The sequence below is a fragment of the Rhipicephalus microplus genome, chromosome 5, assembly GCF_043290135.1.
Source record: "Rhipicephalus microplus isolate Deutch F79 chromosome 5, USDA_Rmic, whole genome shotgun sequence".
Lineage (NCBI taxonomy): Eukaryota > Metazoa > Arthropoda > Arachnida > Ixodida > Ixodidae > Rhipicephalus > Rhipicephalus microplus.
Window position 1 is genome coordinate 199,563,599 of NC_134704.1, and position 22,926 is coordinate 199,586,524.

The 22,926-nt window shown below is 46.6% G+C and overlaps 1 protein-coding gene across 1 annotated transcript in view; it reads right to left on the minus strand.

The window, feature by feature from the left end:
- The window catches only part of AGO1 (protein argonaute-1), a 184,763-nt gene that overhangs the window by 21,347 nt on the left and 140,490 nt on the right, over nt 1–22,926 (minus strand). The window contains exon 9 of the mRNA XM_037424376.2: nt 20,262–20,461. Coding sequence (XP_037280273.1) covers nt 20,262–20,461 — 200 coding nt within the window. The remainder of the gene's footprint in view (nt 1–20,261; nt 20,462–22,926) is intronic.

A 22,926-nucleotide genomic window follows, 5' to 3' on the forward strand; every position in this document is an offset into this window, starting at 1 on the left:
GCGGTGCAGAAGACGACGCAGATATCTCCATACAAATTGGTCTACGAAAGGAGCCCGGCAACGACGCTCCATGCCATGTTACCCAACGTCACCGACAAAGAAAACCTCGATGTGAGCGAGTACCGTCAACGTGCCGAAGAAGCCCGACAACTCGCGCGTCTCCGTATCAAGAATCAACAGTCGACCGACAGCCGCCGTTACAATCTTCGACGACGCTTCGTGGAATACCAGCCCGGTGAACGTATTTGGGTGTGGACGCCGAAACGCCGACGTGGACCAAGTGAAAAGCTTCTGCGACGGTACTTCGGACGGTACAGGGTGGTTCGACATCTCGGCCCACTTCATTACGAGGTTGTCCCCGACGGCATCACGAACTCTCAACGACGCCGATCGCGACCTGAAGTCGTCCATGTCGCGCGCCTCAAGCCGTTTCATGCGCGTTAACAAACTGAAACAGTGTTTTTTTTTTGTATTATTGTTGTATCATAATTTATTCATTGTACTTTCTTGCATTATTGTTGTACCTTCATCTTTAGTTAAAGCATCGGGACGATGCCTTTTTTCAGAGGGGGGCAATGCCACGTTCCATTTCCCAAGTTTTTGTTATTGTCCCAAAACACCACATAATTCGCAGCGCAAACCGCGCCTGCAGTTTTCGAGAAGGTTCCGGACTGTAGTAGATCATTTCAGTAAGATCACGCCCACTGTGCGAACGGTACAGATTGTTCTGGAACCTACGCCACCACCAGCGATAAAGCTAGAACATTCGACGGCAAGAGTATAAATGCCGACGCGCTTCGCCGTTTGTCAGTTGTTGATCGACGGCCGACGCCCAATTAAACAGTTCGCCCAAATAAACAGTTAAATTCCAACACGACGAAGTCTCCTGTCTTCGGCCACGTCACGAACCCGTGACAATATGGTGAGTATAACGTCCCGTAACCACCACATGGTTATTAGAGACACCCTAGCCGTGGGCTCCGAAAACTTTGATCGCCTGGGGTTTTTTAACGTGCACCTAAGTCTGAGCATACGAGCCTACAGCATTTTTGTCTTCATCGAAAATGCAGCCACTGCAGCCAGAATTTGATCTCGCGACCTGCAGGTCAGCAGACGAGTACCTCAGCGACTAGAACACCATGGCGGGGCTGCAGCAGAAAATGATCATGATGATAGTAAACGCGGGGGGCCTGACTTGGTGGCACTAGTCACCACTCTGTGAAACCGCTTGGCCTGCCAGTGCATCCAGTATCTGCGAAAAATTAAATGCACGGACGGGCGACCATACAATTTCAGTGATGCTACTGGCTTAGGTTGCTTTGGAGCAGCTTTTCGAGCAGTCAAAAATGCGTTTTGAAGCAGATATTGCTAAAGTCAATTTCAAGACTCCTATTGCATTCACGAAGAAATCCGTAAACAGGGGTTGTGTCGAGCCAGCGTTCCGAAAGGCGGTCTTGTTTTCCTCAGAATAGAACTGTTCTGTTCTAGCCTGGAAGAAGACAAGTTCGTTAGTCAAAATGTCGGCTCGAGCACACAGCCCCTGTTTCCGAATTTTTTCATCACAAGCTCCCACCTTCCCCTTTCTGCAGTTTTTTTTAATATGTACTGTGTTGATGACACACCAATGAAAAAAATTAGGATGTGCTGGATGCTATTCAAGCATAATGGAGTAAAAAAGAAAAGAAAATTATGTCACCGACAGATAATCTGAGCATATTTAATAGAGAAAGGCAATGATAAAATTTAAAACCATAGCACTTCATTATAACGTGACTAAAGATTAGTTGACTGCCGATTTTTCGGAAGCCAGTTTTTCAGACATGCTTGAATATTCAGACGATTTCACGACAGTATCACAAGCCCTATTGACGTCTATGGATAAGAACATCTGAAATTTTCGACGCTGAAACTCTTCAGCGTCCGATTTTCTTAGGTTTTCAGCCGACATTGCGGGTATGAAACAGCATTACTTAAAGTCCCTGCATTTACTACGGTATGACTTCGTAGGTTTAAACTAGAGCTTTCAAAAGTCGTTCAGCGCCGCAGTAATGTCTGAAACTCAGCTTTGCCGCAATGCATTAGTGCTATGGGGTCAAGCAGTTAAAAAAATCAAAGGGACCTGTATTACCCTGCAGCGAGGCGATGTATAACGGATAAGCATTGGCGATGCTCAGAGGTGTGATGGCAGCAATGCGGCAAACACGCCACTAAGACTTAATCGCTTTATGATAAGCATCCTCAGATAACTGCTTGTTCTCCAGAATCAAAAGCTGGGCTAGTTGGATATGCATGGTATAACTGTCGATCAAGTGCACAAATAAAGAGAAAGGGAGAGAAGAAAAGCACTTCTCGCAACTAAACGATTTATTAGAAAGGGAAAAATATATAAGCAGCCAATCAAAAACAACGCATGTGTGTGCAGGCAAAAAGTACACTGGTGGCAACAACACAGAGTGAAAGCAGAAAGATTATCCAGAAACATCATCTAGAAAAGCAAACTCTTTCTTGTGCAGCAAAACCGAAGGCTGGCTGATGCATTGTTCTCTTTTTCTTATGTGAAAGGCTTCTGTCACCTCACGAGTTGACTGTTAGATCGAAAAACCACTTCAGTATCCTGGAAAATAAGATGGCAACCGCACACCCTGCAATGAACAGCGTGATGCGTGGCCCCTGAGGATTTCAAAGAAGAACCGCCATATCAGCGAGTGGCCCCCTTAGACCGACGTGCTTTGTTCTCGTCACGACTGCGCAAAAAATATTGCTCTCTCTGACAAGCCCATGTTCTCCTACATTAGCGTTTTGTTGAGCTACGCAAAACCCAATACAGAAGAGTTAGCTGCTAGCCTCACTGCGTATAACGGTACAGCTAATTGCTATCGCAAGAAATAGTAGCTTTTCGCTACTCTTTCTTTTCCCGCACTATAAGAGAATGGCACACTCTGCCACCAGAAATAGTCTCTATTGATTCAAGTAATGATTTTTTTCCATGCTTTATGAATGCTTTTTATGTGTTTGTTCATATGTACTGTACCATCCCTGCTGTAATGCCTTATGGCAAAGCAGGTACTTAATAAATAATAAATAAATAAAATAAATATCGCATTCGTTGCTTACCATTTGCGGTGCAACTGTAACTTCTTTGCTAAGTATAGCTGCTGATTTGTGAATTTCGCAAAGCAGTGAATTTCGTAGCAAGGAATTGTCATATATGTAGTAAGGCTGGCAGCAAACTCTTCTGGATACAATATCACGTAACTCCACAAATTTAAGGAGAGATGCTCCTTTAGCAGAGTTTTTCACACAGAGAGCAGCAAGCTGAAGGGTGTACAAGCTATTCACGCTGATGCTTGCCGAAATAGCGCGTGCGCCTTACAATCTCAAAGTTCACAGCTGCTGCTCGAGCAATCACAGCCATGACGAAACCGCAGCTATAGTATTAACTCGTTAGAACAGATCTGCTTACAACAAACTTTCAGATGCAACATACCAATTGGCATCGTTACGCTGACAACCCCATTTGTCCCATTGGTCGCGCTTCATTTACTACAAATTCTGGTACAACGAACATTCGGATGTAATTGACTAAAATGTGAAGCTAGCAAGGTGGTGCGGACTCCTTTACAATGGACTTTTTTACCGCGGACGTCCCAAATTCAATAACTTCCAATGCAAAAATTAGCATACTTTCAGGTTGGGATTGGGGCGCAACAAATATCGTCGTACGGATTTAGGAACAAAGGCCTCCGATCTGCGGTAAATAATGGTCACTTAAGCCTAATGCGACAAAAATATGGGTGCGCAGCGTGCTTGGTTTTGCATTTTGGGGTGCCGATGCGTGAAATTGCTAGCCACTGCTCCAAGCAATCGCTGCGTACTGAGATAAGCCGGGGGGGTCTCCCACCGATGCGTGAGCCATTAGTGCATCCACTGTTTTGAGGAGCCAGTGGGTAATGTATTTCGTCGCTTTCGATGAAGCACATAATAACTTCATCACTTTCAGATTTCTGCTAACATTGTGCGTTGTCTTGCCTGCAAAGTTCGGAGCAAAGTTAGGCATAGCCACGACTTCCGAGTAGAAATCTAGGTTGCATTGTGTGTGGCCACAGTGCATGATGTGTCTAAGTATGTCATGCTCTATTGCAAGTGTAAAGAGTTGCCCGCAGTGGTTTTCATTTTAAGGTGCGAGTGTTGAAAAGCAGTGGGTGTAAGAAGGCACTACTACAGTAAGCCAAAGACATCCTTCTGCGATGTTCATGACGAGTTCGATGTGCTATCGCAATCTGATAACTTACGTTTGCAACTGCCTTAACTACGTGGCATCCTCGTACGAAAACAAAGTGCGAGAACACCACTAAGTACCGCGATTTTCGACGGTTGCGCCGTTTAGGAGCTATACTTTCTTAAAAAACAGTGTGCGTGTGTGCGTGCATGTATGTGTGTGCCTGTGTGCGCGCGTGCGTGCGTGTGTGTGTGTGTGTGATTTCTGCTATAATTTTAGTAACCTCGGTTAGGGCACAGAAATTTTTTACAGCACTTCTGTGTAGTTTTAAGGGCGTGATCTTATCGAAATGATCTACTACAGTCCGGAACCCTCTCGAAAACTGCAGGCGCGGTTTGCGCTGAGAATCGTGTGGTGTTTTGGGACGATAACAAAAGCTTGGGAAATAGAACGTGGCAATATCTTGAAATCAGATTTAAAAAAGGGGGGGCGGGAGAGGCCACAGAAACTAGGGGTGGTTTTCAAAAATTCAATTTTTATGCCCTTGCTGAGAGTAAATCTGTTTATGACTAGTAATTCTCTCTAGTTATAACAGATCCATTGAGGGATTACGTAAATGTCTGCTGTAACAGTACTCAGATTTCACATACTCCTTTTACAACAGACAAAAATCCTCTTTAGTATGAAGGTCTGTTGTAATGAGGTTATACTATACAACTGTTTCGATGAAACAAAAGACACAATGTTTCACCTATGTTTTCAGGCCCGGGTTACCTTGCGGCTAGGTTTCAGTGCTGCAGTGCAGTACGGGGCAGTTCATGGCAAGATAGTGCAGGAACTACTCTGGGCATGTGCTGGCGAAAGAGAGAGAGCGGAGAAGGTGCTACCAGGCAATGCATAGTGAACAAAAAAAAAAAGAATGAAAGAAAAAGGACTGACCACGGGTGCCCGGTGTAAGGAAGGCCTGGCCACCTAGGCGGCGGAGGAGCCTTTGCTCCAGCCGCCTGCCGCGCGTTTCGTGTGCGCGCTCCGCACCAGGGATGCAACATTCGAAATAGATTTTTTGAGCAATTTTCGGAGTGGCAAAATCTTCGATTTATTGATATGTGGGGTTTGACGTCTCAAAACCACCATATGATTATGACAGACGCCATAGTGGAGGGCTCCGAAAATTTGGACCCCCTGGGGTTCTTTACACGCCCCCAGATCTGAGCACACGGGCGTGTAGCATTTCCGCCTCCATCGAAAAGCAGCGAAATTTTACTTTTGGAGCTCTAAAATCCAAATTCGGAGCAGGTTACGGCCAGCAAATCATTCACTTTTAATCACGAAAAAACAAATTGGGAGAAGTATGAAAAAGTAGGCTTATATTTAGAAAAACAATTATAGACAATTATTTAACATTCCCTAAGTTGTACAGAGTGAATACGACCACTGCTATTTCAATAAAAGTAGTATTTTGAACCATCCCATTTAGCAAACATGTGGAAAAGTACAATTAGCTTTTACCACAGCTCTCAAATATTTTGATGGACTCTGAGGATTCAAATGCGGATCTTCCAAGCTGGCGACCTTGAGATTTGGCAGATTCGTAAAGCGAAATAGTAGGGGACCACAAGAAGAGAAGAAAAATGAAGCTGCCACAGTTCAAAAATCTTTAAGGCAGCAGGAATGTCACACACTGGTACAAAAGATTTCCAGTAACATTTTTAGACGTCAGCAATCATATTACAGTTAAACCTCGTTACACCAAAATTGGAGGGCCGCCGCTATTTGCTTGTTATAACCAATATTTCGTTATAGCCATAGCGGGCATTTACCGCAAATATTATGCACTGTACTTACCCCCAAAAAATCGCGGGCGAAATAGCATCCCGCCGCACGGTGGTATGCAACAAAATAGTTGCATTCCCAAATAAAAAGGAAAAAGTCATGCAACTGTTTTAATGCACTTCAAAACACACAGCTTGCATTTCAGGCAAGCTTAGCTGCAAAGAAGTCCGTAATTGGACTTTTTTGGATAGATGCATCTTCCTGATGCGAACGATGGCTCGCTCAGCTGTGGCCGCAATGTTCAAGCCATCTTCACTGCCCACGTGAGCGCCAAAGTAGCGGCGCAGTACGTCCACCGCGTCAAAAGTCTCCAACATCGTCAGCACGTTTGTCTCCTGTTCGTCGACAGAGTTATCGTCACTGGTTTCGTTACGATCACTGACAGCGCGCACAATATCGTCATCCAGGAGCTGCTCCATTGCCACCACTTCGGAGTCCGCACTCACATAGTCTCAAAACGACTCGCTGTCAGGCACGACACCAGCGTCACGAAGTGCCGTCGATGATGCAGCGACTTCGTCTGATGTGGCAAAACCGTCCGGCACAGTGGGCTTGTCTGATGGCTCATCGCTGGCGTCTGGTGCGGCGGCAAATGAGGCGTGTCGAAAGCAGTTTGCGATCGTGGTCGCCGTCACACTCATCCACGCTGCCTGAAGCATTTCGAGCGCAGCGTACAAGTCAACATCGGTGTCTCGCTTCATCCCCATGTTGAGCAGGAGCTTGACTATCACACGCTTGCGGTAGGAGCTTGACTATCACACGCTTGCGGTAACCTGCCTTCAGCGACATAATCACGCCTTGGTCAAACGGGTGTATTTTTGTTGTGCAGTTGGCAGGAAGGAACAGCAGCTCGATGTTTTGAAGCACGGCAGTGGTATGGTGGGCGGTGCAGTTATCTAAAACAAGGCACACCTTGCGGTTCGCCTTTGCCAGCTTCTCGTCCCATTTGCAAAGCCATTTTGAAAAAATCTCCCTGGTCATCCAGGCTTTGCGATTGGCTACGTACTTGACTGGGAGCTGCCTCTTCCCCTTAAAGCAGCGAGGGGATGCACTTTTGCCAATTACGAAAATTGGCAGCTTCTCAGAGCCGGTCATGTTTGCACAAAGTAGCGCAGTGATCCGCAGCTTACTTTGTTTGCCGCCATGGCACGCCTCACCTTTGAGGGCTAACGTCTTGTGCGGCAACATCTTGAAAAAGAGAGCGATTTCGTCCGCGCTAAAAATATCCTCCGCGTTGTATTTTTCTAGCAGCCGCACGAAGTTTTCTTTCGCCCACTTGGTAGCCTCTGCTTCATCGACAGATTGCGATTCGCCGCAGGCCGCTCTCCCGACAATGTCGTGGCGCTCCTTGAAGCGTTGGAGCCAACCCGAACTTGCTACGAAGTTGTCATAGCCCATGATGCAGGCAAAGTCTCGTCTCTCGCTTTTCTTTGTAGAAAGGTGCCGCTCACCGGCAGATTCACGGCCCGCGTGTCCAAGAACCATTTAAAAACGGCCCTTTCAACCGCTTCAAAGGCAGGTGCCCTCATCCTCTTAGCGCTTCCTTTCACGCCACGTGCAACAGCGTCTATGATGGACTCCTGCTTTCTCAAGATGGTTGACAGTGTGCTCGTCAATACGCCAAAGTTTCTTGCCACGTTGCCTTTCTTGCTCCCCGATTCGACGGCTCTTATTATAGCCGCCTTCTGATCTAGCGTTATGCGCTTTCGCTTCCCGCCTGGCACATTCATGTTGCTAGAATCACGAGCGCAGGACGATAAAAGATAAGGCGGAAGCGGTCGAAAAAGAGAAGAAACACGCACGCAAAAGCAACGCGGCTCACGTTGGCGAGCGACAACACTTGCAGAAAAAGTGACTGTGAAAAGGAAGGGGCAGAAGGGGCGCTCTTTTGCGCTGCCCTCTAGGAATCGGTTACTCAAGGGGAAGGGGGGTATGTAAGATTAGGAAGCGCGCCTCAGCGCCATGAGAAAGGGGAAAGGGAGAATATAAAGAAGACACAAAAGAAAAGAAAAGAAAAGGGCGAGACGTTCGCGGAGCCACGGAGCGCTCCGCTGTCGGTGGTAGCCAAGCGGCGCACGTGCATCGACCTTCCCTCCGGAAACAGCGCGTGCCGTCTGCTTTGCGCGCGTTGCTGGAGGGCGCGTGGCGAGAGTTTTGAGCTGCTAAATATAGTTCTCGCATGGCGCGCCGTCTCAAACTCGCGTTGTGCACTGTCGTGACATTGGCTCAAAATTTTACTTCCTCACAAAATTGGTTCGTTATGTCCCATAACAGGCAAATTTTGCCTCGTTAAAACAAGGTTTTGAATACATTGGTTTGTATGAGGACTTTCAAGGGGAATTAGGATTTGCTCGTTATATCCATTATTTAGTTTTAGCCCGTCTCGTTATAACGAGGTTTAACTGTAGTACTCCCAATTATTCTATGTATACACACACAAGCAACTCAATAAACGGTGACGAGTCCCTTGACTAGCGCTAACAACCCCTTCCAAATGCTTTTCCGCAGGGCACAAGTGTACTGCAGCAGAAGTGGCTTAAGCAGCATTCTGCATTGGTTAGAACAAGGCCAAGAAATTTTTGGAATGCTTCCCCCCCCCCTCCCCCTTTTTTTACAGTGGACTTAGGTTTAGAGTAGAATTTCTCAGCTCGCTTGCAAGGTGAATTTGATTAGCGCCCAACGTCCAGGTAATGGCACCGGATATCTATCGCATGTGCCGTTGCTATTGTATCGGACACGTGTACCGATAAGATCGGCGCCATTGCGCAACAGTGATGTGCAGTATGTTCAAAACGCTCACGCGTGTTTTTATGTGCTGTGGCTCAATAAACCTCATTGCCATTCTTGCACTGACCATCATGCTGCCAGCATCATCCCTACATCCATTGCGCTAGTCGTACATGGTGTCAGAAGCGACCCTTTAACGCCCCAGGAAATTGTTCTTGCATTTAGCACATCATGGATCGCCTGAGGAATCCGGAGTCATTGCCACTGAGGGGTAACAACGCAGAAAACTGAAAGTGGTATAAGCAAAAGCTTTGAGTTATTTCTGCAGGCGACAGCGGCAGCGGATCAGCCAAAAATGGGAGCAGCGAAGGCAGCACTACTGCTGAGAATTGCTGGGACGCGTTGGACGTCTTCAACTTCCAGTTCGGGCCGAACGAGGACAAAAATGACTACAGCACTGTGGTGAGAAAATTTGATGCCTATGGCGTAGAAGTCGGCAATAAAGTGCATGAGAGATATGTGTTCTGTACCAAAAAGCAAGCTCATTCGCGATTTCAAATTCATTCGTGATTTGAAAAAGCAAGCAGCAAGTAACTTTGGCCCATTGCTAGAATTGATGATAACGGACCAAATTATATTTGGCACAAGCAATCCGAGGCTCCGCGAGAAAATGCTGCGGGGAAAACCAGCTAAGGAGGGACACCCCACTTAGAAAAACTTTTAATTCAGGGGTGAATTTTGATAAAGCTTCCATCCTTTGTGTATTTTGGCATGCTGACTTCAAATATGCAATTACTTTTTGTGTGCAATAAATACTTTAAAAAATATTGAGAAATTCATCTTTTTTGCATTGACTAATTTGTAGGAAAGTTTTCTGTTGAATAGCGGTAGCGATAAAAGACAGTGGCATATGAAAATCATGTTGTGTAATCGGAGCTTGCAGTGCTACAAGAATGTTCTGATTGACTTGGGCCAAAATTGCAGCATGTCAAACTTTTGTAAGCAAAATGCTTTAGGAACACCCTGCAGAAATTATTGCTTTTTCAAAACATTTCTCATGTTATTAGTTCAAATTTTATGCCTATTGCACTCCCCGTTCATCCCCTTTTCTAACAAAACAACAATCACTGCGATAGGATAAGTACCACCAGAAATATCGTCACTCCAAAACAACACCATGATCAAAAACGCAGTTTTGAGAAAACGAGTAAAAACATTTCAAGGCAAGTTAGAAATAATTATGGAAATCTCTTAAGACCGTGATTGAGGATGATATACAGGTTCAATCAGGCAAGAATGAATATTTTACAACAATCTCAAATATTTTACAACAGTCTCGAACAATCTCGACATATGAAATTTTTTGTAGAACCCAATAATAACTTCAAAAAAATTCTTTGTATAGATGCTGTTTAAGGGGAGACGCGGGTCGAAAAGTCGCAGTTTTCCGGAAAATATTCGCTTTTTTTTCCGGCTGTATTGGCATCCTTGGACTATAATCTATTACTTCTGAAAATATCAAGCTGAAATTCGCATGAGAAATTATCAAAAAATGCTTCCAAGTGGGCAGCGTTGACGCGAGAAATGCGCGAAAGTCGCGAAAAACGGCGAAGTTCGCGTCGTCCTGTCGCGAGAACGACGCGTTGGCCGCCATTAACAATCGTGCACGCATGCTGCGAAGGCCGTATCCTTAATGATCCACTAGTAGCCAGTCTCGTGCCTTCACGCAGAATAAACAAAAAACGAGAAAAACAACGCGTACGTCACGCGCGGCACACAGCGCGAGGCCGCCATTGGACGGCGGTGCGCTCCACGCTCCTCCCCCTCCTATCTCTCCGGCAAAAGAGCGAAGCCTCGAACGTCGCGATCGAGTTTTTCTGCGTTTCTCTGCATTTTTGCGTCATGGCAAGCCCGAAGAAGTGCAGTTCAGATAATCGAAAGTTCAGAACTCGCCACAAGTATCGAGGGAAACGGCGTCGGACGCTTCGCAACGCGATAGCGAACGACGATATCGCCCCCGACCAACGCCCCGACGCTCCGACTTCGGATAGGCCTAACACCGTCACCGAACCCTGCGACAGTGGTTGTGAAATAGCCGCTGCCGTGGAATTCGTCAGTGCATCCCAAAGGAAGATTCGATTCTTCGAGAGTGAACGTAGCCCGCTGGATGCTGCTACTGCGAACATGCTGCTTTGCGAAATCGATGCGCTGACGGCACTTGTGGCGGGTGCGCAATGCCCAACCTGCCGCGAACGGAAGCTCGGCGTGCGAGAGGCAGCTGGAAAGCGCAAAGAACTTTCGGCATTCCTCGAACTGTGCTGTCAAAATTCTGATTGCCCTGAATATGCACTTTCGTTCACGCACACGTCGAGACGTACTGCTTCGGCCGGGGCCAAGGAACCGTTTTGACAGCGGCAGCTCGCGTGACAGCTTTGCTGTAAACGTGAAGGCAGTTCTGGCAGCACGCGCTATAGGCGCAGGCCACGACCAACTTTCACGATTTTGTGCGATTCTCGGTCTTCCGAGCCCGATGCATCACAAGACATTCAACGGCATTTGCAAGAAGCTCCATGGTGCGGCGATGACGGCAGTGAGCAAAAACTTGCACCAGGCACGAAACATCGCGAAGGACACAGTCGGCGGCAGAGATGTGCCAGTCATGTTTGATGGCACCTGGCAGAAAAGAAGTCATAAAAGCCACAATGGAGTGGGCACAGTCGTGTCCCTGGACACGGGGCTCTGCCTCGATTTTGAAGTTCTTTCGAACTACTGCCATGCTTGCAGTACACACAGGGACCTTGGGGAGGATGAAGAGATATGGCGAGCTTTTCATCTTCCAGTTTGCCAAAAAAACACTGACTGCTCATCCCATGCAATGGAACCTGCGGCAGCTGTCAATATATGGCAGAGGACTTTGTCTTGTGAAACTCCACTGCGATTCACCAGCTTCCTAAGTGATGGTGACAGCAAGGCCTACACTGCAGCCTGCGAGGCAAACGTATACTGTGACACCCCCATTAACAAAGAAGAGTGCACGAACCACGTTGCAAAGCGCTTGGGAACTGCCCTACGGAAATTGGCAACGCCACTGCCACGAGGCGAAAAACTGAAAGATGCGACAATAATAAAACTACAAACATATTACAAGATCGCCATCACGAGCAACAAGGACAGTGTCCGAAATATGTACACTGCCATATGGGCATCGTATTTTCATTGCTGCTCCAGTGATGGTGCCAGTAGCCACAACTTTTGCCCCGCGGGACCAAATTCGTGGTGCAAGCACAAGCGTGCGGAAGCACTGGGGGAGCCTGCACCATGCCACACCCCACTGTTGACGAAGGCTCAAGGATTGGCAATTATGCCTATCTACAAGCGCCTTACAGAGGAGAAACTCCTTATTCGGTGCCTTCATGGCAAGACGCAGAATGCAGCCGAATCGCTGAACAGCAAGATATGGCTGCTAAGTCCAAAAACAAAGTTCGCCTCCAGAACAACTGTGGAGACAGCCACCGCTCTTGCTGTACTCTGGTACAACAAAGGCCACAGGGGCTTTGAAGAAGTGCTCGAAGGCATTGGAATTCTCCCCTCACAAGATCTGGCCACACATGGTGACCACTGTGACGTCATGCGCATCAGGAAGATGAACCTGAAGCAAACTGCAGAAGCGAGGGCACACCGTCGCAACACAGCGAAGAGAGCTCGTGTTGAGGACACTGACCGCAAGAGCCGTGAAGGACCAAGCTATGGTGCAGGGGACTTCTAGACACTTGCAGTGCATTCAAGGCAAGGTACTTTTCATTGTGCCCCAATTTGATGCAAAAAGAAAGATTTCCTAATAAATGCCAACTTTGCGAACTTTCAAACTTGTTTTTCTCATTTTCATTTTTTCTGACAGTTTCACGTTTTCCGGGCAGCCTTTTAGAAACCTATATTCATTGTATAGTAACGAAACTTGGCACACATATTCTTCAACACATGCAGAATGCAAATATCTACTCTAAATTGCAATGCCTACCAGCATTAGTTGTGAAAATATTAGCTTATTGTTTCAAGGGAGATTGAAAAGAATAAGTCATTCAATACAATTTTTTTTTCTTGGTTCCAATATTTCTGTGACATATCTATATAGATATTTGCACTTTTCAATCTACCAAGAGTCAAATAAGATCAGACACAGTGCTTTTACTGAAAGTTTAGTACATAAAAGAGTGCCCGCAAAAAATGTAACTTCTTGCTATTGTTTATGGCATAACTCAATAATTATAGCAGCTACACAAAAAATGATTGCATATTTGAAATCTGCATGAAAAACTATACTAATAATAAACTTTTCAAGTCTCTATTACTAGAAATAAAAAAAAAAACTTTTTCGAGGAGCGTCTCCCCTTAATAACATGTAATTATGTATTAGTCCTACTGCACTTGTCAATTCACCACCTTTCTGACAAAAAAAAAGAATTATTGAGGCTGGTTGAGTAAAACCAGAGGTATTGTTTCTCCTATATGACACCATCAAGAAGGGCATTTTTGGGAACCAGGTAAAAAAAATTGCCGCAGGAACAATTTATTGTGCAGTCCAGACGCGAAAATATCGTTCATGAATGTCTGCCCGTCTTTACTACAGAGCACTACACGTGTGGATAAAATTTTTATCTCAAATGCATTGCACGACTTTTCACCATCGACTCTGCGCGAGTTCCATGCTATTGTCACTTCGCCACAACAGTCGCACTTCACTATAAGTTTTTCAGTGAGGCCGTAGTCGCGATCACTCATGACTAGTTTCGCACAACCATCACATACTTTGTACCGTGGCGAATCAGCAAGCAGCCCATTCAGGATTTCTAAATTTACCATCAAATACGAAGCTGTGTCCGCGGCGGAGGTGGATATGACGCGTAACTTGCATCGATGAAACCAGTCCTTCACGCTGTCGCCGATGTTGACTCAAGTAACTAGGGCATGACCTGCTGAGCACTCACTTGGGTTATGTCGCTTCTCGTAACCGCTTCAGTGTAAACTCGCACACGGCTAGAGACGGCGCGAAGAATGTCGTCATTCGCGAGCGAATCGCTGTCCGTTGCATTGTCACCGGTCACTTGCTAATCACTTGTAAAGCCAGACAACTGCATACCCTTATCTTGTGGACCGCTATCACCTACGCCAACTATGTCGGATGCCCTGGGCACCCGGAGTTGCTTGCTCATCGGCTGCAGAGGGGCACGATACCGTGCCTTGGTGGAGCGGGCCGCAATCAGCTCCATCGCCGTTATAGGGTGGGGTGCCGAAGCAACAATGCTCGCTTGCTGATCACTTGCAAAAACTTGCGATGTCGTGCGTCACATTGCACTTTTTTTTTCCCCTTTCGTTCGCCTTCGGCCGATCTGATACACCGAGTGGAATTTTTTCAGTCCTCCAAGCACGTTCGTCGTAACCTAAGAATAAACTGGTGCCTCCACTAGCCAGGTTTTCAAACACAGCGCCCTAAGTCAATCAGACAATGCCATTTTAGCTACGTGATCAGAAGTGGCCAATGACAACATTTTACACCTACTTTCTTTTTCCGTTTTATTTGAAAAAGTGCCAAGATCAGTGTTACAGGACCGAGCGATAAAAAAGCCTAATGGGAGAGCTTTCAACGATACCAAAATGGCCGCATTCAAAAGTGGGCCGTTCCAACAGTTACAGGCAGCCGAAATAGGCGCGATTTGTCCAGAACTTAAAGCGCAGGGGGCATGCCAACACATCTTTGTTTTATTGTTAAATCACTAATACGCGGAATTTTGAAACAAAAACTTGCACACAGGTGCACGATGATAGAAAGAATACGAAAATTACACTTTTGAAAATTCATTTTTTGGGCGAATTTTTGGGTTCCAAGAGCCGTGTTTCCCCTTGAATGGAACTTGAAAGAGATCCATAAAACTGTTCCATTCATCAGAAGTTTCATTAGAGCAAAGTACACTTATTTAGTGAACCAAGACCTTTATTCAAATTGCACAAACCTCACCTTACTCATGAGGATGAGTAGAAGAAAAAAATTGAGGAGTGGTTTTGTTTAGCAAGCTTGAGTTGTTTTTTCACAAGGTACGCACTTATGCCTAACAAACTAGCTGGAAACTCTGGACAAGTCTCATGCTCAAAACAGCGCTGCAAAAGTTTAACAGCCTCTTTAGATGATCGGTCTGGTGGCACCACAGCACTGGCAGTATTGCCATCATATTCATTGCTGAAAGGTTGATTCTCATGTTGCACTTCTGCAATCAACATTTTCATCAATTGATTCGTAGTCCTACAGCCTGAAAAGGGCAGAAGGCACGACTTGACTGAATACTGTCTCAATGTCAGCATGAGCAGGGCTTTCTTCTTCATCAGGTACTGCTTTCTTGTGCTTGAAAGCCAGCATGGTGAAAGCATCTGTGTATTGTTGCCTTCACTTGCTCCCAGGTACAAGCAAAAATGTGGATGGCTGCAAGTTAATTTATGCTGTAGCATTTCTCGCTGCCTGCTCAAAGCAGCATTTGATGGAACAATTGTCGGCGGTAGTGAACTTTAATGTTCTGAATAACCCCTCGATTCAACAGCTGGATCACTGCCGTTGCATTGGCAGGCAAAAACTCCAGAGTGATGGCTTGCAGTCCTTGAACTTGACCGTGGGCTAGGCAACTATCCACGATAAAGACAACCTTCCTGCCTTGCCTCGTAAATCTTGTGTGTTTCTTTTGAAGCCGGTTTTTGAAAATGGCCACGCTCTTCCGTTCTCATGGTACGCAACGTGCAGGTGTCGAACGCCTCTAAAACAATGTGGGTGCCTCGAGTTTCCCATTACCAACAGCTTCAATTTCTCATCTCCTGCCATGTTTGCACCCACCAGCACAGTGATTCAATCTTTACTGCGTTTTCCTCTGCTACAGGCTTCACCTTTGAAGGTAAGAGCCTTTGATGGAAGCGCCTTATAAAAAAAAACCCATCTCGTCGACAGTGAAGACGTCTCGTGGCTCAAAGCTCATCAAAATTTCCTTAAGCCGTCCCTGTTGCCAGTCGGTGCAAATGTCCCTGTTGACTGCACCACTCTCCCCTGAGATTGCCTTGAAGACTACGCCATGGCGCGTTTTGAAGCCGCTGAGCCATCCGTCGCTTTGGACAAAGTTCTTAACAACACCCATTTGCATGGTGATTTCTCGAGCTTTCTGCTCGAGAATTGGTTCACTTATGGGCAAACTGGAAGTCCGTGCAGGCTTGAACCACAGAAAAATAACTTTTTCTAGTTGTTCATAACTGCACGAGCCGCAAGCACATTTACTTCGAAAGGGTTGCAGGTCGCATTCCCCCTGCTCTCGGTGAGCTCCATCCGACGCTGCCATCTCCGCAGACGGCACAGTTCACCACTATTCTAACTGCCAATCCGTACTCACGGTCGCCCCGTGAAACGTTCAATGGGCCAGAGCAGAATTCGCATTTCGCGCACCGAAGCAGTTGGTTTAGCAGCGGTAGGCTTCGCAGCGTGAACTCGGCACCGGACCCCGCCGCTTCCGGAGAATCTCCGATAAGCGACCGCTTTCGGCAGGTAGCTGATAACGAAGACAGCTTCTGTCGTTACTCTTCCGCGCGATGCTCAATTGCCACTTTTTCAGCTTCTGTCACAAAATGCGTATCGACGTGCGTTGTCCTCGTGTCGTCGGCCACAGGAATCGCTTGCGCAGCTGCATCTTCGGTGGATATCGTAGATTCGCTGGGGCATGTCGCGGAGCTCGTCACCGTCGATTCACTCGACGCTGCTTCAGGTATCCGAGACCGACGCTTGCGTTTTTTGCGGTAGGCATGAGCTGTCGCGAATTTGCGTCGCCCGCCAGCCATCGTCGCGTCCGAACAATTTGTGACAAGGAGTCGCGCATTGTTGCACACAGTCGGGCAGACGAAATTTTCGGTTGTCCAATCGGAGAGCAGGATTCGCCCCATGTGGTACAAATGCGCCAATGCCGTGCGAGTATTCCCTCCTTTTCAGTGGCGTGTAGCTCCATAGTCGCCAGACTTAGAGTTGTTTTCTCGCTAAGACCAGATTGCTGAAGAATTTAGCTTTCGAATGATTCCAAAATGGCCGCGCTCCGGCTAACGGTTACCGCAGACGACGGCATTGAAATTGCCCATTTGGGGGGGGGGGGGGGGGCGTTTTCGAGAGAGAGTGATCATGAAGATCTTTTTAGAACGCAATAACAACGTCGAGATTTCGAAAAAAAATATTTTGAAAAATTGATTTTTTGGCAAAGACCCGTGTCTCCCCTTAACAGTGCCTTCCATATTTTCTGTCTTTCCAGATCCGCGACAGCGTCGATTTCGGAATGTATTCGTTCGCCACCTCCCTCTTGAGCAGGTTGCTTCGATCGAGCTCCCGAAGAGTTTGCAGCTTTTTTTCAAGCGAGAGTGCATGGTGTGGCCCCTTCCTTTCCATAGGGCTGAAATAACACCGTGATTCACCGCACTTAGCCGCACAAATAGGCCTAACGCACAAATGACTCGCTGGCTCGGCTCCCACAGCCACAAGCAGGAATGTCTACTGGATTGGCTTGTTTCGATTTCGAGGTGTTGCCATGGTTGTGAGAACACCTTTGGCATAAGCGAGTCTATGCTGTGTTTAGAGTTTGTGCTGTTTAACCGTAGGTGACCAATAAGCACTGTTTCGATTAACCAATAAATTTTACTGGGCAACACATAGAAATCCAGCCATATGAGCCTGTTTAGTTCTGTTAATGAGGCATTTTCGTTTTGGCGAGTTTCATTTATTGGGAGTCCACGGTACTGATATGCAGTGATGTGCAGTATGTTCAGGGCGCTTGAGCGTGCCTTTATATGTTGTGGCTCAATAAACGTCATTATTCTTGCACTGACCATCATGGTGCCAGTGTCGTCCCTACGTCTGTTGCGCTGGTTGCTCATTGATACGTGGGGCCTCAACGTCATAAAACCACCATACGATTACGAGAGACGCCATGGTGGAAGGCTCCGGAAATTTCGATAACCTGGGGTTTTTTAATGTGCACCCAAACTCTGTGGCGCTAGTCGTACAGCTATGGTAACCAATGTGCTTGCTGACAAAGGTGGCGCTTACAGCACGTCTAGTTTGTTTGCACACAGTGAAAGCGGAATACGCTTCCAGCTTTAGTTCGTTACATGCCATAGCCGCATTTGCAGACTAGAAATTTCATATTATCCGCAATTCATATTTCCCGCATTTTTGTTGTGAAGTTTCATTGTCCTGCCGATAGAGATCCGCTACGGTAAGTAGACAGATAGGTGCGCGGCGTCGTTACTTTATCTGGTAGATCACATCTCGCAAGTGTCCTGACATAATGAGCACCTGTCTTACCCCATGGGTTAGAGTTAGCATTAACACACTTGAATATCTGGATTTATTGATGACTACAGGTGGCCTACATCACCTCCATTTGTTGCTGAAATTCAGAAAACTGAGAAAATTTGGAGGCTGGTCGGGCATTTTGGCACAGCTCGGCACAAACATGGGGAGCTGTTGCGCCCCTGCTCCACAGTGAACAGGCGCCCAGGTCTTTGTCAAGTGCATAGTACCATCAATGTAGGCTGTGTTTTGAATTACGGGCTTTCTCCTTTGCCTCAAAAAGGTGGATATGCAAGATTGGTAGGCTCATGCATGGCGCACACCTGCAACATTCGAGTGGTGGTTTGCACTTGTCACTGCTTTCGACATCACAGTTGAAAGCAAAAGCGCATTTTGGTTGCTATTCTGCAAGACAGAACGGAGCACAAAGAAGCTCTGATAAGTTTGTTAGTCTGCTACAGCGCCTTTTTTCTTCTGCTTTTGTTTTGTCAGTGACGCAGGTCCTTGAAGATTGGCCTTTACTCATTTGCAAATTTAAAAGCCGATTCGAGTGCACACCCTGGTTGCCTAACTTGATTTTTGGAATACCACAGGTGCCTCTTCATTACATTCTTTATGCATTTGAACAATGGCACTTCGATTATAGTGCAGATATTCACTCCTTCCGAAAGTTACCGTATTTACTCGATTCTACCGCGCCCTCGATTGTAACGCGCACCCGATTTCCACGACGAAAAAAAAAAAACACAAGACATCGATTGCAACGCGCACCCATTTTTCTCGCTGCCCCGCACAACGACAACACTCGAAAAAACGACTCCTTTCAAGAGCGTCTTCCATTTAAATATGAGGTACGGCGAAGCTTGTGCCCATCCGACGTGCAAGAGAGCATTGCCATCACTGTAGTTTTACCGTGGACCGATGTCAGCACGCGAACTTGCTTCACCCCCTTCTCGACAGTTGTGGTGCCAGGCATGTCGAAGTAAAGAGGCGTCTGATCAGCATTCCCGATTTGCCCAAGCAGGTAGCCGTTGTTGTGCCGCAAGTTTAGGACGAACCTCTGAAAACTGTGAAGCTTTTCATCGTACTCCTCTGCAAAACTTTTCGCATATGCCTGGTCGCCTTCGATGGGAAAAGCTTTTCCTCTTCATAAAGTTAGTTAGCAAGCACCTGCTCGCTTTAAACTGGCTCCGCATTAGCCCTTTTTCTATTCTAAGGCTAACTGCATAGCCCGCACTTGGAGCAGTTCTGTCGTCACGGGCCGCCGTGCCGCTCGCTGCCCAAGCACATAATCGCCGAGCAGCTCTTTAATTCGCGGAAACCGACCTTGCTGTGGTCCACTGAAGCCTTTGCGTGAAGCTTTGCTGTCGACAATCTTCTGCTTTTGTTTCCGCCACTCCCGCACGCACGTTTCGGGAACTCCAAACGATCGCGATGCAGCCCGCTTCACGTCTGTTTCGGCACACGCGATGACTTTTCTTTTAAAAGCGGCACGGTGGTGCACTCGTCGAGTTTTTGGAGTCGGCCCTTCCATGCCGTCGATGCTAATGCGCACCAAAATGACGAACTCCTCAGCACATGTACAAAGTGCCGCACATGGGAAACACGTAGACAGAAATGGCCGACGCGCCATGCCGACGCACGTAGGGGGCGGCCATTTTAGAATGCCGATGGCAATAGAACGACCGTATTCATTTTTTTTTTTTTGTACTCGATTCTAATGCGCATGCGATTTATGAACTCGCTTAACCGGAAAAAAGGTGCACGTTAGATTCGAGTAATTATGGTACGCCAGAAGCCTTTTATGGTGCAATAAACGGGTCGGCAAACTTGCCCTGCACAAGCGCGCAAGTTTTTGCTTGAATTGGGCATTCTAAGAGTCCCTGCAGTGTGGCACAAGCACGGAAAAGACGTCACTCGCAATGGTAGTGCAAGCTATATATAGCACTTGAGAGACTATTGTCTTCCAAATATCAAAACATTATTTGGTGCAGCTTTGACGAAGAACAGCAAAAATGTAGCGGGATGTAGCAGGATTGGTCGTTTGGCACAGCTATCACATCAGAGCAGCTCCAACAGTGGTATGTATACTAGAGGTCCATTAGGTTAAGATTAGTGGAGACGTACCTGTCGTGCTCTTTCTCGACAAGGTGGTATCGGGCCCGGAAGGCCACTAGATGTGCGTAGTAGGCTGGAGCGGGAATTGACACAGAGCGTGTGCAACGCACATACGTGTGGCACAGCTGGTAGGTCAAGCACTGCAGCTCATCCGCCGAGAACTGGTTGTCGTCCCAGAGCACATGGTAGTGCGATGGCCGGCTTGTACCCTGCATCACGAGAAAGAAGCGGTGATACACGATGCTGCAAATTCAAAAAGGCTCTTGGACATTCTAGTACAATTAGGTAAAAGCTCGTTAAACCAGATGCCACGCATACCAGCCAAGTTCAGGGATTCTGAATCCAGGAGATTTTCGCGATTAGAATAAGGGAGGGCGGGGGAAATCGTGCCGATTTATTTACACCCTTTCTTTGCACCAAAAGAAAAAAACAAAAAACACGAAAAAGGAAAGGGGGGAGTCAGAACAAACATCGGCGTTGCGGTCTTACAAAGGCTTGGAGCGGCCAAACACACAAGGGTAGTGTTTTCCAGCTAAGGTGCGAACTTCGAAGGGGAAGCGCAAATACTGCCGGAATTCCCAGTCATCAAAACAACTAGCAAAATCATTTCTGTCAAAAAAACTGGCGTATGTCTTCCTGGGACGCAGGTGAACGGAGGAGACTGAGCAGCTGCCCGTCGCGAAAGCATGGGTCGAAATTTCACTATGTTCTTCGATTCTTTGGACAGGAACGCCAACACGCTTCTAGCCCTTTTTTTTTTTGCATCTTTATTGCCTTTTGATCTACCGCTGCATTAACTGCGTGCCCTCAGTGCTCGTAGATCACTATCGCATCGCCGCAACAACAATTTCGTGCGCGGCAGCTGCTGCAGACAATAGCTCAGTTCTCAATTTACCTGCGGTGGTTGAGCAAGTGCCTTCAAAACTACGTTTTTTTTTTTTTGCTATCTATGACCACATCTCCCAGATTTGTCCGCAGCGTTGCACGTCAGCACACTTTCAGAGCTCCGTCATTTACGTCGTTACCATACATGATCATGTAAAGAGCGACCGCGGTTTCGTCCACAGCTGTTGTGGCAAACGACAACCACACGCGTAAAAGACAGTGTGTACGCTCGCCACACGCATAGTACTACCGAAGCTTTGAGTACACTGTTTCTCGGGTTTTGTTCGACGATTTTGGTACAAAAGATGTGCAAATCACCTGCCACGATGAGGAAAAGTGTTCGCAGCATAGGAATTCCGTCCCAATGGGGGAAATAATTCCCCATGTGGATTTGATTCATCACGGCAAAACATGATAATGCTTGTCGCTAAGGCAACACTATCATAGCTACTAATAAAAAAAAGATGTAGATAACTCCCCCGCACCCATTCCCCGCTCGGGAGTTTTACGAATTTCTCCGTTGCCAGGTTGGAACGTATGCTGGTAAAAGCTCAAATTGACAAGCGCGCTTATGAGAGCTCTGTGAAATTTGGCGGGCGAATTTCGCTAATTTGTATCTGCTGGTTTTGCATCACTGCGACTGTTTTGCAAAAGCGATGGGTTTGCAAAATGCAATGGTAGAGTTGCTAGAAAGGTAGCTATGGGTTCACAAAAAAGTCTGGATCAGATTGGCCTGCATTATTTGTTAATGCGGCTAGATCACGCATAGAAATTTCAATTTCCGGAAAATTTTCATGACAACCGTACAAAAGTAAGGAATGGTCAAATCTGGGAGACTTCTAATCTTGTGGTTATACGACCATGGGACTTGAAGAAATGTCCAGATTAATGGAATTGAATGGAATGAAAAAACTATGTCCAGATTAATAGAGTTACAAATTATCGAAAGTATCAATAAAACAATACACACAAGTCTATTACACCAACTATTTTTCTTTCCTTGGTGAATTCATAAATTCAATGCTCATTTCGCATAAGAGTAGTATCAAGGCTGTAACCTTCATCACTTCTGACTCCATTCACTATGAGACTGCAGCTGGAGACTTCCGTATGTTAACAGTTTTTTTAATGTTTTGTCAGTGTTTTGAAGCTGTTTCAGGCTAGAGCATAATCAAACCATTTGCACCGCTAATTTGGTAACACACCATGTACCAAGGCCGTTCAGATTATACCCTCCTCAACTCACGAGGCTCACTGGCAATCACAGGGCTCTCATGAGCGCGCTCGACAATTTGAGCTTTTACCAGCGTACTTGCCAACCTGGCAACATAGAAATTCATAAAACTCCCGAGCGGGGAATGGGTGCGGGGGGTAATCGACACCCTTTTTTCATTTGTAGCTGTAATGGAGTTGCCTTAGTGACAAGCATTATCATGTTTTGCCGTGATGAATCAAATCCACATGGTGAGTTATTTTCCCCCCTCCCATTTTCGGCACCAAAAGAAATAAATGAAAAAAAAAAACATCGCGAAAAACAAGGGGGGGTGCCCAAACGCAAACATCGGCGTTGCAGTTTTATAATGGCTTGGACTGCCCGAACACACTAGGGTGGGGTTTCCCACTATAAGGTGAGAGTCTCAAAGGGGGAGAGAAAATGCTCCTGAAATTTAGTATCACAACAACTAGCGAAAAAATCGGTTCTTGTCAAAACACCGTGTATGTCTTCACACGTGAAGGGACGGGACGGCGCAGCTGGCTGCCGCAAAAGTGCAGGTCGCACAAAGCTTTG